This window comes from Leuciscus leuciscus (assembly GCF_965113295.1).
Source record: "Leuciscus leuciscus genome assembly, chromosome: 17".
In the NCBI taxonomy this organism is placed as follows: Eukaryota; Metazoa; Chordata; class Actinopteri; order Cypriniformes; family Leuciscidae; genus Leuciscus; species Leuciscus leuciscus.
The window spans coordinates 37,642,916-37,661,409 of record NC_138741.1 but is presented as its reverse complement, the minus strand read 5'-3'; the positions used below and the strand labels follow the sequence as shown (position 1 = coordinate 37,661,409).

Below are 18,494 nucleotides of genomic sequence, written 5' to 3'. Positions count from 1 at the left end.
ACACGACTGTGTGCTGAAGCTGAAAGGCTGTCCGTAGGAGTAATCCTGAAATGCTATGGTCGGCACGAGGAGCCAAGGTAAAGCTGCTCAGTGGGACATTCTTCCAGCCTGTGACACAATCCAAAACCTTAATATTTAATAATTATGACATTCCATTACCATGCTAAACCACGTCGATTATTATCATCATCATCATGTGCAAGTGGTACCAATAACTTACTGGAAATGAATGTCTACCGATGCCAAGAAAAGAGGCAGCTGAAACAGCCGTCCAAGTGGAACTAAAATTACCTAAATATTTCAGGCTTACGACAGCGCTGCCACATACCTACAGTGAAAAATAATAAGCCCAACCGCTCGCTCAGCTGCTGGATTGGGTTAGCAAGTGGCCATTCTTCATTAGCATTAGACTAAACGTTGCAGTGCAGTGAAGGGAGGAGCTGGTGGGAAGGACAACGGTTTGGAAGTGCTGATCCAGCATACCTGGCAGTTCCTGGATAACACAAAACTTCAAAGCTCCTACTTCTCTTTGAAAGCCATTACGCTTGAACCCCCTTGGCTTTGACAACAGTGCACTTAACGGCTTCAGCATGTTTGGCACAGACCACTGGCCCCAAAATCTTGGATGTGGAGGAGGTGCTCAAAAAAGCCCCCGAACATTAAAGACAGCACTGAGCAGTATATCACCAGCTATGATGATGCATTATTAAATGAATGTCCGTTTTAGATTCGCCACTACTTGCCGGCCAACACTGGATACAAGATATTAACTCTTTAAACTAACTTTAACTCAAATATCAACTCAACTGGCAATGGGGTCAGACAAATAAACTTGTTCTCCTTTGAAATAAGTTCATTTTTCTGCTCCCATTGACATATTTCATCTTGTTTTATGCTTAAACTCACTTAATTTTGATACATTTTTCAGAAAACAAGACATTTTGCCTCTCAAGCAAATGTATCTTGATGTCAGAATGTTTGGATATTTGTGCTGGAAAGCAAGACTTTTTCAGACTTTACTTTTTCAGCAGTAAAGTACAAGGTGAAGGATAACGGCAGAAGAATTAGCTTCGGTTTCCCTGTAGTTTGGCGTGTAGCACACAGTAGCCAGCGGAAAGTTCCAGCCAGATGCCTAACAAATGGTATGCCACGTTTTGACCAGGAATGAAATCTTCCGCTGCAAACAAAAGCAGATGGGCAGAATCTTCTGGGAAAAGAAACTGCATTTTCTAACCGTTCATCCCCAACACTATTATATTTAACTGGCAATTAATCTCAGTGGAAAGGACTGCAGCAGCAGCACAGTTGAATCCTTGTTTAACGTCTTTTCCACCCTCCACCGCTTTACAGTCAATGTAATGGAAAAAGTCCTAATATTAGCGATGAGCTGCACTCTTAAATATGAGCCCTGACATACTGAAGCAAAGCAGTGATAAACCAAACGCAGGCATCAGAAAGAGCAACCGTCTGCTTTAGATATCACCATAAAACCACACGGCCATCGGCGCTACAGATTCTATATAACGGCTGGTCTTTCTTTTGGTGGAAATAAAACCATTTTAAAAAGGGAAAAAGCCAGACATTCCAGGAATTCCCTGACAGTTCCATACATAAGGAAGGGTTGGACTGGAAAAACAGTGGAGGGCGATCAGGGCCAAAGTGTCTGAGACATTGTCACTCGCATATCACTGTAAAAATACAGGCGAAACGGCGTGTGTTTAACCCTTCCACTGCAGCGCTCGTGACGTTCATCCTGCTGAGATAGTACAGGTCAGGAGCTCTGATAATATGACACTTGAACAGTCTTCAGTCTTTCACCCCGTATGACTTGGTCTACCGCAGTATCAAACTCTCTGCCAAGCGTAACATGTATCTGCACACAGAGGGCAAGGAAAATGGACTGATTTCAGGGACAGCATTTCTAGAAAGCACACTATATGGTCATAGATCACGGAGGAAATGCTTCTATAAAAATGACGTTTACACCCAATTTTAGACTCTCAGCTCTCTTAAAAAGATTCTTCAGAGGCCATTAAACTGGCTTGTAAGTTTTAATGACTGTAAACGGTTTGGCCAACGTCGACTAAAGCACCTATTAAATTGTATAAAGATGATCACACTGAAAAAGTTCACAGAATGCCAATTCACCCTTTAACAAAGCACTTCAGACTGCAGGGGGGGGGGGGGGAGGAACAGTGACTGAGTGAGAAAGATGAAGGACTGCACTGTTTCTGTCTCACACTGTTGATATTGTATGAGCTAAACGAACAGGTAAAGATGCAAACCTCTGTTTGTTTATATTTGGCTGGCCAGAGTAGAGTTTATACTGACACCTACTGGTGTGGAGTATCTTTTCCTTCATCTCATAACATAAAAATGCTCATTCTTTGATTAATTCCCTTGAAACATTTAGAATTTCTCCTTTTTAATGCATTACTGAGTTCACCTTTAACATCGAAATTCAGTTATTCATATAAATGAAATAAATAGCTTATTGGAGGCCATGATGATGATGGACAGAGGCCAATGGGCAAGTTGGGCCATGATGCCGGGGTTAAACACCTACTTTTTTCGAAGGACATCCTGGGATTTTTAATGACCACAGAGAGTCAGGACCTCGGTTTAACGTCTGAAGGACGGTGCTCTTTGACAGTATAGTGTTCCCCATCACTATAATGGGGCGTTAGGACCCACACAGACCACAGGGTGAGCGCCCCCTACTGGCCTCATAACACCTCTTCCAGCAGCTGGCTGGTTTCCCCAAGAGTCTCCCATCCAGGTACTGACCAGACTCAACCCTGCTGGGCTTCAGGTGAGAGCTGCTGGCATCTTCAACGTATAAATTAAATATACACTGATTCTTATTAAAGATATTGTCAGAAACCCTCCCTCTTCCCCAGCTCCACCTGTATAGATCTGCTACGAGTAATTGATGTAGACTATATTGTACAGCAGCAGCATGTCTTACTTGTTCACAGCAGCGTATCTGTGTATATATTGGCAATAGCAAGTCCAGTACTTGCTCTGCAGCAGCAGTGAAGCAGATCTATCCACCAAGACCAAACATATCAACATTGTCATGTCCATTACCATGAAAACACTCTCAGAGCTGTCATGACAGAAGTGCTGTTATCTGTCACTCACCTTTCATGTAGTATTATATGATTACTACACTATTGTCTACTGTAGAGCTGAGTTGAACTCGTTTCATAATTGATGAACTTTGCAACATTGACACTGTTATTGAACAGAACTGAATCAACATTGAACTGGATTGAGCTGAATAATGACACCATTATCTTCTGTAGAGCTTAATTGAATTTGATTCATAATTGATAAATTGTACAACATTAACATTATGGTATTTTCCTGTTTGCTGATGTGAAGCTGCTTTGAAACAGTATGATGTATTGTGTAAAGCACTAAATAAATGTGACTAGTAAAAGAGTTATGATATACCAGCCAAAAGAATACCAATAACATTACAAAACTGCAATAGCAAGACATTAATATACTGTATACTTGAGAACAGAATTACTATGAAGACAACACTAGCACAATGAGTCTAGTATAGCGCAGACCTGCATGATGAGTTGTGCTCAAATAAGTAACAAGTCATCATATCTGAATCACTGTGATGATGTGAGCAACACAACAGAAATGCATGAACACTTACCCAGAGTTCCCAGGGGCCGCCGCGTCTGTATGCACTGCTCTCACGGGTCCGGGTCGGACCCCAGGAGCCAATGTCAGACCCCCTCTGCTGAAGATCCCGCTCGACAGGTTCAGATTAGTCAGCTGTGGGGAAGACAACAATCATCGACACTGCAGGAACTTATTCTTCTAGCATTTCTGTCTTGTTTTCCAGTACAAATCTAAACTAGAGCTGTCTCTTGTTGGAATAGCCCATTAATGTAGGCTAATTACTGTTCAGATGAGTGAATGAGTGAATGAGTGTGTTCCTCGTACCTCGTACGACTTAACATTTTGTGCTTTTGGTTTTGTTTATTATCATTTTTAATATTATTTATTTATTTTTTGCTTATAATGTACAGCATAGCTTACATAGATACAATCATTTGTTGTTATAGGCTTTATATTACATATACATTGTTTGGAGAGGACAGCATTGGACAGCAACATCCAATTTTTCATCTGATTAATCGAAGAATTGAATAAATAATTGCCAGATTAATCGATTATCAAAATAATCGTTAGTTGCAACCTTATAATCGAGTAATCTGATATATTTTTTGGTTGGTAATAAAAATAAACCTAAGCAAAGACAAAAAAGCCTTTAATTACAAAAGCCTTAAAATACATATATAATAGCAACAAGGCAAAATTTTCTTCAAATAAAGTATAAAAAAGCAAGTAATCATATGGTTACATAGAACAACACTGTTAAAATACATAAAATACATAATTATAAACAATCATCTTATGTACATTATGTATTATAACACAGATGGCACCAACGGCCTGGTGTTGTTACAATTTACAGCAGATCAAATCCTGGTTTAATTTTGGCCAAATTTGTACTTAATCTTTAATATTTGGCCTCTTCTTTACAATAGAAATGCTACAGCCACTGCAACTGAACAAGAAAATGTGGACCTCAAAACTTTTTAGAAGCAAATTTAGAAACATACTGATGTATTCTGTTGTGTTGGCGCAGGTTTATAAATGATTTATGTTACAAATCTGGTGAAATGGCACACATTGTGTTCCCAGATGAACGTTATAACCCACCCAACCTCACAGCGTATGCAGAGATGGAGTTTGAGACCCATGTAAATGATAACAGTTAAGAGCAGCATTTACTGTGAATGGAGTCGCTCGTACCCGACACACATGGAAATAATTAAAGCTCATATATATTAAACACACAGGGCATATATACCTTTGTGAATTCACAATAGCAATATGCAATAGTATGGTTTTTAAATGGTTTTAATATATAGTGCAGCATTAGAAATTGGTGTAATAATGCAGTTCATGGATTCTCATCTGTGGAATTAGAAACTTCCGATATTTTGCCGGTTACTCGACACGGGGGAATTGCATTCGAGGATTTTTTTTAAATCGAGTACTTGAATTACAAAATACATTTACTTGAGAAGCAAAATTACTTAAGATATTAAGTCTTGTTAACTGAAAAATATATCAAAATAAAGTGAGTTTTGCTAAAAAAAACAAAAAAACATGTCAATAGGGTCATTTTTAAGTTTATTTTTCTTAATCAAAACTTAAACAGAAAACAAGACTTAATAGGTTAAGTCTCCTCAAGTAAATGTAACTTGACTTAAAGTCGGCATGAAAGAAAACTTGTGATACACACGTGCACACATGCACATTCAGTTGCATTTATGAAATAAACGTATGAACGGGCAGAAATCATGAACACAGTCTACACATTTTCTGTTCAAATATCACTGTGATCTTACTGAATGATCAGTCTCACATTTGTTTTGTTCTATTATTCACTATATTACTTTTATTATTATTGTATAGTTATTATTCATGCCTTTCTGAATTAGGCCTTTGACTGTGTGCACGTCAGATGTCAGTCACATGTTCTCTTCCTGCCGTCTGTTGACTGGTCCTCATCAGAATAAGCTGCAAAGTGGACCTGATTTTATTAAATCATTTGCTGCCATAACGCTAGTGAAACTCCGGGAGGATTCAGGCAGAGCTGAAAGCCGACTGACCTAGAAAAGCTTGACCTGCACATTCTGCACTCATCTGTTTGTTTAAGTGTCAGGCCGGGCGAACGGGAAATGTCAGGCATTCTTCAGAGGCAGGTGTTTCAGACCTCACTGAAGAAAGGCAGATCTGAGCTTATGATCTGCAGTCCTGTCAACAGATATCAAACTCTCAATGCTAAACAGCACATTATTTGTAAAAGCTGATGTTTCTTACTACAGTAGTAAAGATGAGGATGGAGACTGATATTTAAGTGCCTTCCTTTTTGTATCGCAATGCATACATTCCAACAATAAAGGCAAAAAAAAAAAGGAGAAAGGACAATTAAAGTCTCCCTGAGGTGAAAATCCAGCTTTTAATGTTGTTTATGTGTGTATGTGGTGTTTTTAATACGCTTTAAGACAAACCATGTGTAAATTCATAAGTCGACAGCATTGCTGAGTATTTCCTCCTTAAAACTGCAGTGAACCAAAGACAGTCTCAAACACACGCTTTGAAATCGCTGGTGTTTCTGACGTCACAAACTACCTTGTAACCAATCAGATCAACGTGTGATCGTCAACCAGTGGATCTCTGAGCTGAGTGAGTGAGTGGAGGCGGGGCTCATTCGCATATTCATAGAACCGCGTATACTAAATGAGGCAAGGGTGTCGAGTTACAGTCAAGATATTTTAAGGCATGAAGAACTTTTTTTCCTAGGAAAAACACATTTTAATATGTAATTTTGGTGATCAAAGATGAGTTTTAAGTGATACATGTATTGACTACAGGGGGACTTTAAATAAGCACTGAGGTAAGTTTATATGTTTGGGCTTTATTTTTTCACTCGTACTCGTTTTGTGACTTGGGCTCTGTAGTTATGTTGTGTGTTTGTTGCTTTATTGTTGGATTTGCTTGTTTTGTTTAGTTTGTTCAACTGAGAGTCAAATGACAGTTCAATTTTTTTATATATATATAATTTATTATTAATATTCACCCTTTGATAAAAAAAAAAGCAGAAGAGCTCTTTAGCTCCGCCCACTCCCATGAAGCGTCATCGAATCGATCTCTCTACGCTCTCAAACTACTCAAATGTTTGTATATATATGAATATTTTGCAATAAACTTAAAATATATAGTTTTTATACATATAATCAACATCTGTAAATGAGCAGTTTTATATTTCTCAATCGTTTTTAAATTGTATTATGCTGTCCGCAATGCTTCATGGGATTGTAGTTCTTTCCCTCACTAAAACCGTCAAGTAAACAGTTTTGTACATTTGCCTAAAATCAAACTTTGTAGTGTTGTGATACTCCTCGTAGCTGGTTGGTTTGGATCATGGCAAACTTTTTAACAAAGACTATTTTAAAATCCCTATGGGAAAAATGAATGAAAAAAAAATGCTTTCAGAACCAATGCCGCTCAATTTGGAATAGTATTATTTCGTATTTTGTTTAATATTTGTATTTTGTTATAATAATAATAATAAAATATGAATAATTATTATATATTGATATATAATCATATAATATTGGCCAAATTGTGGAGCAACTGGACCTTTAAATAAAAAATAAAAATGTATTAGAAAAATCACACTTAGATTTTTTCTCGAATCGTTCAGCCCTATTTTATTTGTTAAGCACCTCGTGTTTCTCTCTCTCGGTCTCTTCACCCCTAGCAAGAGCTCTATATACGGCTAAAAATGAACTCTAATTTAAACGACGTTCCAGTTAACGGTGATGTTTTTCCATGAATAATGATTAGTTTTGATGGTGAGTGAATTCCTTTATTCTCTCTCTCTCCTGCGCAGAAGAGCTTTAGCCACTGTGAATATTGCAGTGTTGAACTCAATCTATATTTGGAGCTACTGTAAATGGTGCGAGGTGAACAAAAATGTTATGCTGGGTTATGATGATGGTTTGTGCAAATGACCCGCGCTGAGGCTGAAAGGCTCTTTATGAAAGGCTTACATGTGGACGACCGGCAGAAACAACCTGAGACGTCCATATACTCCAACTGAACGTATTGATTATGAAGTAAGGTCAAGTATAAAGTAGGAATAATGTGATTTCCAACCCGTTTTAAATCCGCTCTTAAAAACAAAAAACAGACCAAACACTCCTAAGGCTTGAATTGCTATATTTTCACTCATTAGAGCAGTCATTATGTGAATGAGGTGTTTAAAACGCCTGCTGGTAAAGCCAGATTTCCAAGGCAAAGAATGCAAGGCTGAAAATGCCAACCACTTCTGACGGTTCATTAAATTAGTCCCATAAAATTACATCTAAACCAGGAAATGTTATTGCCAATCAACAGAATATTCCACTGCCCTTTAAAATTTCAAATGCAAAACAATATCACCATATAGTCAGTGAATGGGAGTCTTTTTTATTTAAATGGGAGGTTTATACACATTACATGTACTCTGTTTTTAATCTTAAAACGTAATCTATTTCTATGAATCATCATGTAGTTCCAGACTTTAGATTCTGCCAGAAAGCACAGTTTCAGTTGTCTGATGTTTCTGTTCAAGCTATTAAAGCATTAGAGCGGGAAGGATGGTCTCCAGCATGACATGAACTAAAGTAAACAGCTTCTAGAGTAACAGTGTTCAGTAACATCAGTGTCAGGGAATCTGTGTGGTCTCAGAGCCCGGAGAAACGCCTCAGGTGTTCGTCTGAACTAAGCTCACTCTTGCACTGGGTGCCAGTTTGTAACATTCTTTCATTTATAAGAATCAATTAGTCGGAGGGAAAACTGCCTGCTAGTTAAATATCAAGAGAAAGCGCCTCTGTGGAGCATCTGATAATGAGACCACACACACACACACACACACACACACACTGCTTCCTCTATAATTCTCCTGATAAACACACTGTGTGTCTGTGGATCCGTCAGCTTTACTCAGACACACTCCAGATCCTATAGCCCGACCGCACAAACGCCAAGCATTATAAACACTCACACACACTTCTGTTGGGCTTATCAATGCAACGGCCAATCAGAGGCATTTAGATGAGTCAGTGCAACGGCCAATCAGAGGCATTTAGATGAGTCAATGCAACGGCCAATCAGAGGCATTTAGATGAGATCGTTTCAGTGACTGAATCCTGATCACGGATACTTTATTCATATTTAGTCAACCTATCCTGCTTTTTAGTTGACTAAGGCCTGGTCTCACAGACAGGGTTTAGATTAGATTAGTTCAATTAACTCTCGTGTTGTGTAGTGTTGTGTACTCACGTGTTGTGTGAGCAGGCTGATGTGGCTGGACGAGCTGTACTGGCATAACTCTCGTGTTGTGTAGTTGTGTAGTGTTGTGTAGTGTTGTGTAGTTGTGTAGTGTTGTGTTGTGTAGTGTAGTGTACTCACGTGCTGTGTGAGCAGGCTGATGTGGCTGGACGAGCTGTACTGGCATAACTCTCGTGTTGTGTAGTTGTGTAGTGTTGTGTAGTGTTGTGTAGTTGTGTAGTGTTGTGTTGTGTAGTGTAGTGTACTCACGTGCTGTGTGAGCAGGCTGATGTGGCTGGACGAGCTGTACTGGCATAACTCTCGTGTTGTGTAGTTGTGTAGTGTTGTGTAGTGTTGTGTAGTTGTGTAGTGTTGTGTTGTGTTGTGTAGTGTAGTGTACTCACGTGTTGTGTGAGCAGGCTGATGTGGCTGGACGAGCTGTACTGGCATAACTCTCGTGTTGTGTAGTTGTGTAGTGTTGTGTTGTGTACTCACGTGTTGTGTGAGCAGGCTGATGTGGCTGGACGAGCTGTACTGGCATAACTCTCGTGTTGTGTAGTTGTGTAGTGTTGTGTTGTGTACTCACGTGCTGTGTGAGCAGGCTGATGTGGCTGGACGAGCTGTACTGGCATAACTCTCGTGTTGTGTAGTTGTGTAGTGTTGTGTAGTGTTGTGTAGTTGTGTAGTGTTGTGTTGTGTAGTGTAGTGTACTCACGTGCTGTGTGAGCAGGCTGATGTGGCTGGACGAGCTGTACTGGCATAACTCTCGTGTTGTGTAGTGTTGTGTAGTGTTGTGTACTCACGTGCTGTGTGAGCAGGCTGATGTGGCTGGACGAGCTGTACTGGCATAACTCTCGTGTTGTGTAGTGTTGTGTAGTGTTGTGTACTCACGTGCTGTGTGAGCAGGCTGATGTGGCTGGACGAGCTGTACTGGCATAACTCTCGTGTTGTGTAGTGTTGTGTAGTGTTGTGTAGTGTTGTGTACTCACGTGCTGTGTGAGCAGGCTGATGTGGCTGGACGAGCTGTACTGGCATAACTCTCGTGTTGTGTAGTGTTGTGTAGTGTTGTGTAGTTGTGTAGTGTAGTGTTGTGTAGTGTAGTGTACTCACGTGCTGTGTGAGCAGGCTGATGTGGCTGGACGAGCTGTACTGGCATAACTCTCGTGTTGTGTAGTGTTGTGTAGTTGTGTAGTGTAGTGTTGTGTAGTGTTGTGTACTCACGTGCTGTGTGAGCAGGCTGATGTGGCTGGACGAGCTGTACTGGCATAACTCTCGTGTTGTGTAGTGTTGTGTAGTGTAGTGTTGTGTAGTGTTGTGTAGTTGTGTAGTGTTGTGTAGTGTTGTGTACTCACGTGCTGTGTGAGCAGGCTGATGTGGCTGGACGAGCTGTACTGGCATAACTCTCGTGTTGTGTAGTTGTGTAGTGTTGTGTAGTGTTGTGTAGTTGTGTAGTGTAGTGTTGTGTAGTGTAGTGTTGTGTAGTGTAGTGTACTCACGTGCTGTGTGAGCAGGCTGATGTGGCTGGACGAGCTGTACTGGCATAACTCTCGTGTTGTGTAGTGTTGTGTAGTGTTGTGTAGTTGTGTAGTGTAGTGTTGTGTAGTGTAGTGTACTCACGTGCTGTGTGAGCAGGCTGATGTGGCTGGACGAGCTGTACTGGCATAACTCTCGTGTTGTGTAGTTGTGTAGTGTTGTGTAGTGTTGTGTAGTTGTGTAGTGTAGTGTTGTGTAGTGTAGTGTACTCACGTGCTGTGTGAGCAGGCTGATGTGGCTGGACGAGCTGTACTGGCGGGCCGCCTGCTTCTCCACTAGTTTCCTCAGAGCTGATACGATGGCCTGCTGGTTACTCTGAGCCTGGGACGACAGTGAGTCCTTCTCGTTCAGCACTCCAGCAGAAACTGGCCTGGACTTACTCACACTGGCCTTCTGGGTCACTGACAGTCAAACACACAAACAAACATGAAGAGGATGTGGAAAACACGAGCGCTTTAGAAGCAGAATTAGTCTATCTTTTAAAACCGTCCTCAGGTACACAAACACAAATGACATTTGGGCAACGATTAATCACATCCAAAATAAAAGCTTGTGTTTACATAATATATTTGTGTGTACTGTATATAAACACGCACACATGCATGTATATATTCAAGAAATATTTGCATGTATATTCTGTATACATATTTATATATAATTTATTTTAAATATAAAATTTCATATATAAAAAACGAATTTTTCTTAAATATATACATGCATGTGTGCGTATTTATATACACAAACTAATTATACACAGTACACACACATATTATGTAAACACAAACGTATATTTTAGATGTGATTAATCGTTGCCCAGCACTAAAACAAAAATCTATAAAAACATTCCATCACGTAGTTTTTCCAGCTCATTAACTTTTCAAAATAACAAAATCAGTCTAAATGCAAATGTTTCGGTTTTATGACAAAAAGAAGTAATCAACAAAATATATTATTTAACTTACAATCTACAAATGAGTGGAAAAAATATGTTCAAATGATCCACTTAATGTAAAAAAATTAAAATCATAAACAAATAAGCTTTTATTCTCACAAAATCGGTAATTTTCTGTAATGTTTGCGTTTTCTTCTGTCACTGGCCATGATTCTAACATTTAATATGATTTTTCTCACTCCAACGGCAGATATGTTTTCTTGTTTTAACCATAAACTCTCAGGGTGTAACAATATCTTGCAATTCAAAAATGCATCAATATGTATTGTGGATTGTTCACCCAAAATGAAAATTACTGTGTGAGAAAAATTAGGAGTTAAAACAAGACAAGTTGAAAATTAGGAGGAATTCAAGTTTTCAGAGTTTTAGTGTCAGCACTACATTAAACAACTATATATATATAATGTATAATAATGCAATGGGGGAATATTTGTGTGTCCTGATGATGGCAAATATCTGATGTTACCAGTAAAAGTGGCCTACATTAATTTAAATATATCTAGTCAGTGACAGAGTACAAGCATATTCATCTACAATAATTCAGTATTTTCAGCTTCAGAATCACGAATATTGTTATTCTGGCGTCTCTATTGTCCTGTGCTTTGGGTTTCAGCACCAAGTCCAAGCCTATTCATTTACACACACAATGTAAAACCAAATTTAGCATTTCAACCAACAGGTTTTTGTTAACCTTTTATCATATGTCTTGGAGTATCGCTAAGATATCGTATCATGAGTTCAGTATCGTATCGAATCGTGACATGAGGGTATCGGTACATCCCCAATAAACTCACTTCTGTATCTTGATTTAAGAATGTTTAGACAAAAAAAATACATATATATTTTTTTGTAAGTGTACAAAATACACATCATATTTAGAGAGAAAGTGACATGCTAGAACAAATCAGGCACCCCAAAATGAGGGCCGTGTTCTCAGTCTGCTGAGTGTTTGAGCTGTGGTCAGATTACCGGAGAAAACGCAAACATTACAGAAAATTACAGATTTTGTGGGGGGAAAAAAGATTATTTATGTAAAGTTCTTTGACATTAAGTGGAGTATTTGAACATATTTCCCACTCATTAGCAGATTGTAAGTTAAATGCAAAAAATTTTTTGAATACTTCTTTTTGTCATTTAAACCAAAACGTTTGAAATTAGACCGATTTTAGTGCATTAAAGCTGATGAGATGATATCATTTTAAAAAATGAGTGTTTAAGATCTGCACTGTAAAAAAATGCTTTTCTTACTTAGTATTTTTGTCTTGTTTCCAGTCCAAATATCAAAAAATTCTTAAATCAAGATGCATTTACTCGATGAGTAAAATTCCATAAGAAATTACGTCTTGTTTTCCGGGGAAATAAATTAAAATTAAGTGAGTTGTTTTGCTTTTAAGGCCAAGACATAATATCTTATGGCCTTTTACTACTTTAATAAATGCATCTTTATTCAAGGTTTTTTAGATCTTTGGACTGGAAACAAAACAAAAACACACAGGGCCCTATTTTAACGATCTGAAACGCAAGTATCAAACGTGAAACGCAAGTAACTTTGTGGGCGGGTCTCACGCAAATCTAAAATGGATTGGTCTGAAGTAGCTACATTACTCATAGGTGTGGTTTGAGCATAATGTGAAATAAACCAATCAGAGCGTCATCTCACATTCCCTTCAAGAGCAGGCGCGCTTGTTCCATGGCGGTTTGCTATTATAACGGCGGGTTTGCCGTTTCACAGCCGAGGAGACTGACGTTCTCGTCAGGGCCGTAAAAGACACTTTGTCAGGTGTCCTTATACACCTATGTGTCTTGCCACTATTGTTCAAACAGGTTTAATCCGTCATTACTACAATTAGCCTGAATAATTTGGGTAAATGTGTAAGCTAGATTATGCCTATTTTTTCACATCTTCATGGACACCACAATGATTTCCCTCATATGGTAATATTTTTCCTTGTAATTATGTTTGGTTTGCAAAAATGCCAACTGCTGCGTCTGTGTGTAGATGAGAGAAGCAAAGTGTGTGTGCGTTGTGCACACGCTACATTATGGCCAAGCATACGCCCTTAAAATAGCATCTGAATAACGCACCACTGACTTTAGACTAGGTTTCTCCTGGTCTGTGGCGGAATTGTTTCTGAAACTGCAAAATAGCACCAGGGAACGTTTGTGCCGGAACACGCCTCCTCTTTTCGCTGAACCGCCCCCAGGAGCGCAAGTTCATGCCCTAATTTACCAACGTGCGTCTGTGGAGGGAAAAGTCCACTGTGCGTCCGGTGCAAAATAGGAATGATACATGCGTCGGTGTACTAAGTCAATTGCGCTGGGTGCAAGATAGGGCCCCAAGTAAGAAAAGTATTTTTTTGCAGTGTGGTCAGACTACCATGACATGCTTGAACAAAACAAGGCACCCGAAAACGAGCGAGAAGCGAGTCTTGGGTTTAACTGAGCAATGGCTGTTCTCTTGAGTGTTCGAGCACTGGTCAGATTACCGTGTCCTGCAGAGGACGGCCGAGCTGATCTCAGGCTGCACACATGACCGGCTGGAGGGATGAAGGTGTCTGCGGAGTGGTTGCGAGCCGAGGCCCATGTGACACACGCAGACGGTGGAAGAGTGATGGTGCGGGAGCTGTTGGCCAGTGGATGTGGAGGAGGCTCGACGTACGGCGGAGGATCTGGGAGACTGTGCTGTAAGACAATCTGTTCACAGTCTAAAGCTGGAGCGTACGCCGCTTTCAGCAGAGCTTTCCTGTTTCTGACCACAGAAGTGTGAGTCTTGCTCGTGTTATCTCGCAGCACTCTCGATTCAGTCGAAGCGTTGGCGTGCGCTTCGGCTACGGTGCCGTCTCCACTTTGCCTTTTGTTTCTGAGGTGTCCATTTTGCAGGGAGTTGCATTTGCTTTTGTTAGCGTGTTTGGTTGTGCTGCAGTTTCCCGTGCATTGGGTTGCATTACTTTGACCCTGGTCTTCTGTTAGAGTTGTGGCACTGTCTGTTATTTGGGTCTTGCTGATTGCATCTGCATTCTCTAAACCACCAGAGGCGGCCATGTTGATACATGCAGCTGCTTCATGAAAAAGAGAATAATGAGTGTTATTAGCTGTTAATTATTACATGCTGAACAAAACAAACATAGTGTGAAAAACTTTGCATATTTCTCATACATGTACATATCTTTTTCTCATAACATTTCACACTACTGTTTCCAAAGTTTAGAATAATAATGTTTTTTTGTTTTTTTTATTTTTTTAAAGAAGTCTCTTCTGCTCACCAAGACTGAATTTGATCGAAAATACAATAAAAACAGTAATAATGTGAAATATTAGTGCAATTTAAAACAGCTGTTCTCAATGTGAATATATAGTAAAGTGTAATTTATTCATGCGATCAAAGCTGAATTTTCAGCATCATTACTCCAGTCTTCAGTGTCACATGATCCTTCAGAAATCACTCTAATATGATGATTTGATGCTCAAGAAACATTTATGATTATTATCAATGTTGAAAACAGTTGAGCTGCTTCATATTTGTGTGGAAACCGTCATACATTTTATTTTTCAGGATTCTTTGATGAATGGAAAAGTTCAAAAGAACAGAATTTATTTGAAATAGAAATCTTGTGAAACATTATCAAAGTCTTTACTATCACTTTTGAACAATTTAATGTGTTGTTTCTAAATAAAAGTGTTAATTTCATATCTTTTTTTTTGATAATCTTTCTTACCCCAGACTAGTAGTGTATCACTGTTTCCGCAGAAATATGAAGCAGTAAAAACTATGAGGGTGAGCAGATGGTGTTATTTTTATATTGTTGTTATTATATAATATTCCTGTCTGTCAAACTCTAAAATCTCATTTGCGATCATGTTAACATTGAAAAACGGCGTGTAATGTTTGAAGTCACACCAAAATGCCATTGGCTCTCGTCTGAACTTGACACGCATATGTGCATATGTGTGATGGAGAATGAGTTTTCAGAGCTGTGGAGGAAGGGAAGACTATCAGTGAACAATGACCGTCAGTCTGTTCCTCACAAAGATGAAGTTTGACCTTAATGGGATAGTTCACCCAAAAATGAAAATTAGCCCATGATTTACTCGCCCTAGGTGTATATGACATTCTTCCTTCAGACGAATACAATCAGAGATATATTAAACAACAGGCAAACGTTCCTTGCGTAAGTGTTCTTTACTTTGTTGATTTTTGTTCATGATATTCAGCTACAATTAAATGTTTTGCAATAAGACTAAATGTGAATGATATCTAAGGTTTTGTTTTTACCTTATTGGAATAGAAATTAGGAATCGATAAGCAGAATCGAAATCGTAATCCTTAAAATTCAGACGATAACCAACCCTATGACAGAATTAGCACTTTTGGGTGATCTGTCCCTTTAAGACCACCATCTGTTATTGAAGCATGTGTTGTGTCATACTTCACGCGTGGCTGATGAGATGGCATGTGTGGTGTAAAACATGAGGAAATGTCGCTCACTCTCTCCGTTCTCATCGCTGCTCCTCTTGACTCTGCTAGTGCCCAGAAACACACTGGCAGACTTATTCTTCTGAGTGTAGAACGTAAGGACTTCCTCCAAGTCACTTTCACTGGAAGAAAAGGCAGAAACGGCCACTGAAAAGCCACTGGCAGAAGCTACAGTCAGTGTGAAACTCATTCTCCTCATGTGTCGTAGTAAAGGATGTGTTCACCAACCTCGCCTCCAGAATAAACTCCTGGAAAACATCTGAGTTGATGCAGCGATCTTCATCGGGAATCTTGTCCAAACTCTCCACCATTTGCTTGGTTTCCTGAGGGTTATTAAACAAAGTTGACTTAAAGAGGTCGTGCATTGCATTTGTTTTATTTTATACAGATCCCTGGGGCCACTTTTAATGTTAGTACCATTCTTTTCCACAAAATGGAAATAACTGGTCATTTTCTATTCTTTTTTTGGCCCTCTGATTTTAACACTAATTTTTAGGGTCATGTTGCCTTGATTTTGCACTTGCACAGTTACAGTGGACATAAAAAAAAGTCTATACACCCCTGTGAAAACTATGGAAGATTGTTTCCGCCACAGGATAAAACATTTTAAAAGACAATTGCGACTTTTTATCTCACAATTAGAGTTTACATCTCGTAATTGTGACTTTTTTTCCTCATAATTGTGACTTTATATCACGCAATTCTGACTTTATAACTCGAAATTGTGACTTTATATCACGCAATTCTGACTTTATAACTCGAAATTGCAACTTTATATTACGCAATTCTGACTTTATAACTCGCAATTGCGACTATATCACGCAATTCAGATTTTTAACTCACAATTTTGACTTTATATCACACAATTCTGATTTTATAACTTGCAATTGCGACTTTGTTTCACGCAATTCTGATTTTATAACTTGCAATTGCGACTTTGTATCACGCAATTCTGACTTTATAACTCGAAATTGCGACTTTATATCACGCAATTCTGATCTTATAACTTGCAATTGCGACTTTGTATCACGCAATTCTGACTTTATAACTCGAAATTGCGACTTTATATCACGCAATTCTGATCTTATAACTTGCAATTGCGACTTTGTATCACGCAATTCTGACTTTATAACTCGAAATTGCGACTTTATATCACGCAATTTTAATTTTAGAACTTGCAATTGTGACTGTATCACGCAATTCTGACTTTATAACTCGAAATTGCGACTTTGTATCACGCAATTCTGACTTTATAACTCGCAATTGCGACTTTATATCACGCAATTCTGATTTTATAACTTGCAATTGCGACTTTGTATCACGCAATTCTGACTTTATAACTCGCAATTGCGACTTTATATCACGCAATTCTGATTTTATAACTCGAAATTGCGACTTTGTATCACGCAATTCTGACTTTATAACTTGCAATTGCGACTTTATATCACGCAATTCTGATTTTATAACTCGAAATTGCGACTTTGTATCACGCAATTCTGACTTTATAACTCGAAATTGCGACTTTGTATCACGCAATTCTGACTTTATAACTCGAAATTGCGACTTTGTATCACGCAATTCTGACTTTATAATTAGAAATTGCGACTTTGTATCACGCAATTCTGACTTTATAACTTGCAATTGCGACTTTATATCAAGCAATTCTGACTTTATAACTCGAAATTGCGACTTTGTATCACGCAATTCTGACTTTATAATTAGAAATTGCGACTTTGTATCACGCAATTCTGACTTTATAACTTGCAATTGCGACTTTATATCAAGCATTTCTGAGATTAAAAAAAGTCAGAATCGCGAGATGTAAACCCACAATTGTGAGAAAAAAAGTCAGAATCGCGAGATAAAAAGTTCCAATTACCTTTTTTATTTTTTATTCTGTGGCAGTAACAAGCTTCCATATAAAACAGCTGTTTTTTTGTGATGTAAACAATGAAACAAAAACAAATCCTACTTTTGCACCTTTAAAGTAAAAATCTCTGAAAGGTGTCAAAATTTGTTTTTCAGTACTTGCACGGGTCGTAAGTTTTACGTTAAAGGTGAAAAGTTCTGCTATGATTTATTTTGTTTCATGTTCTACATCACATAAACAAGCTGTTCTAATGGGGGTGTGTAGACTTTTTATATCCACTGTATAATTGGCAAAGGATTCGCAGCAACATGTATACAGGATACATTTTCACAGGATCCATGTGTGTACAATTAAAACGAGACATGTTTCTATTAAAACAAAAGAAATTGTTACTGAATGTTGGATGTGACAAAACATTGCATTAAAGCCACTACATATTCAACTGAAATCAGAAGTATAACAGCAAATTGATATAAAAAATTGATAATTTGGGTGAAAAGGTGAAATATTCAGTACATCAGTAATAGGTGAAGAAGAAGAATTAACATGGAAACTCATGCCTGTGTGATGCAAAAATTTTTGTTAGGTCCAATATACAGAAGTTGGCACTGCATTATTTAAATTAAAATAAATAAATTAAAAGAAAACAAATTCAAATGAATAAAAATCTCTTTGAAAGTCTAACTTTATCTTGATTGGAAAACAATACAAACATAATAATAATCGTCAGCCACTCTTTCCTAAAG

General features: G+C 38.4%; 1 protein-coding gene across 2 annotated transcripts in view; it reads right to left on the bottom strand.

The window, feature by feature from the left end:
• The window catches only part of ttll5 (tubulin tyrosine ligase-like family, member 5), a 120,975-nt gene that overhangs the window by 33,600 nt on the left and 68,881 nt on the right, over nt 1-18,494 (bottom strand). Inside the window, exons 24-28 of one of the 2 annotated variants that reach the window (XM_082143407.1) lie at nt 16,107-16,201; nt 15,891-16,000; nt 13,891-14,463; nt 10,666-10,853; nt 3,677-3,798 (exon numbers count right to left, since the gene is read on the bottom strand). In XM_082143407.1, the coding sequence (XP_081999533.1) occupies nt 3,677-3,798; nt 10,666-10,853; nt 13,891-14,463; nt 15,891-16,000; nt 16,107-16,201 (1,088 nt within the window). The remainder of the gene's footprint in view (nt 1-3,676; nt 3,799-10,665; nt 10,854-13,890; nt 14,464-15,890; nt 16,001-16,106; nt 16,202-18,494) is intronic. The other variant, XM_082143408.1, reaches the window with a different exon arrangement.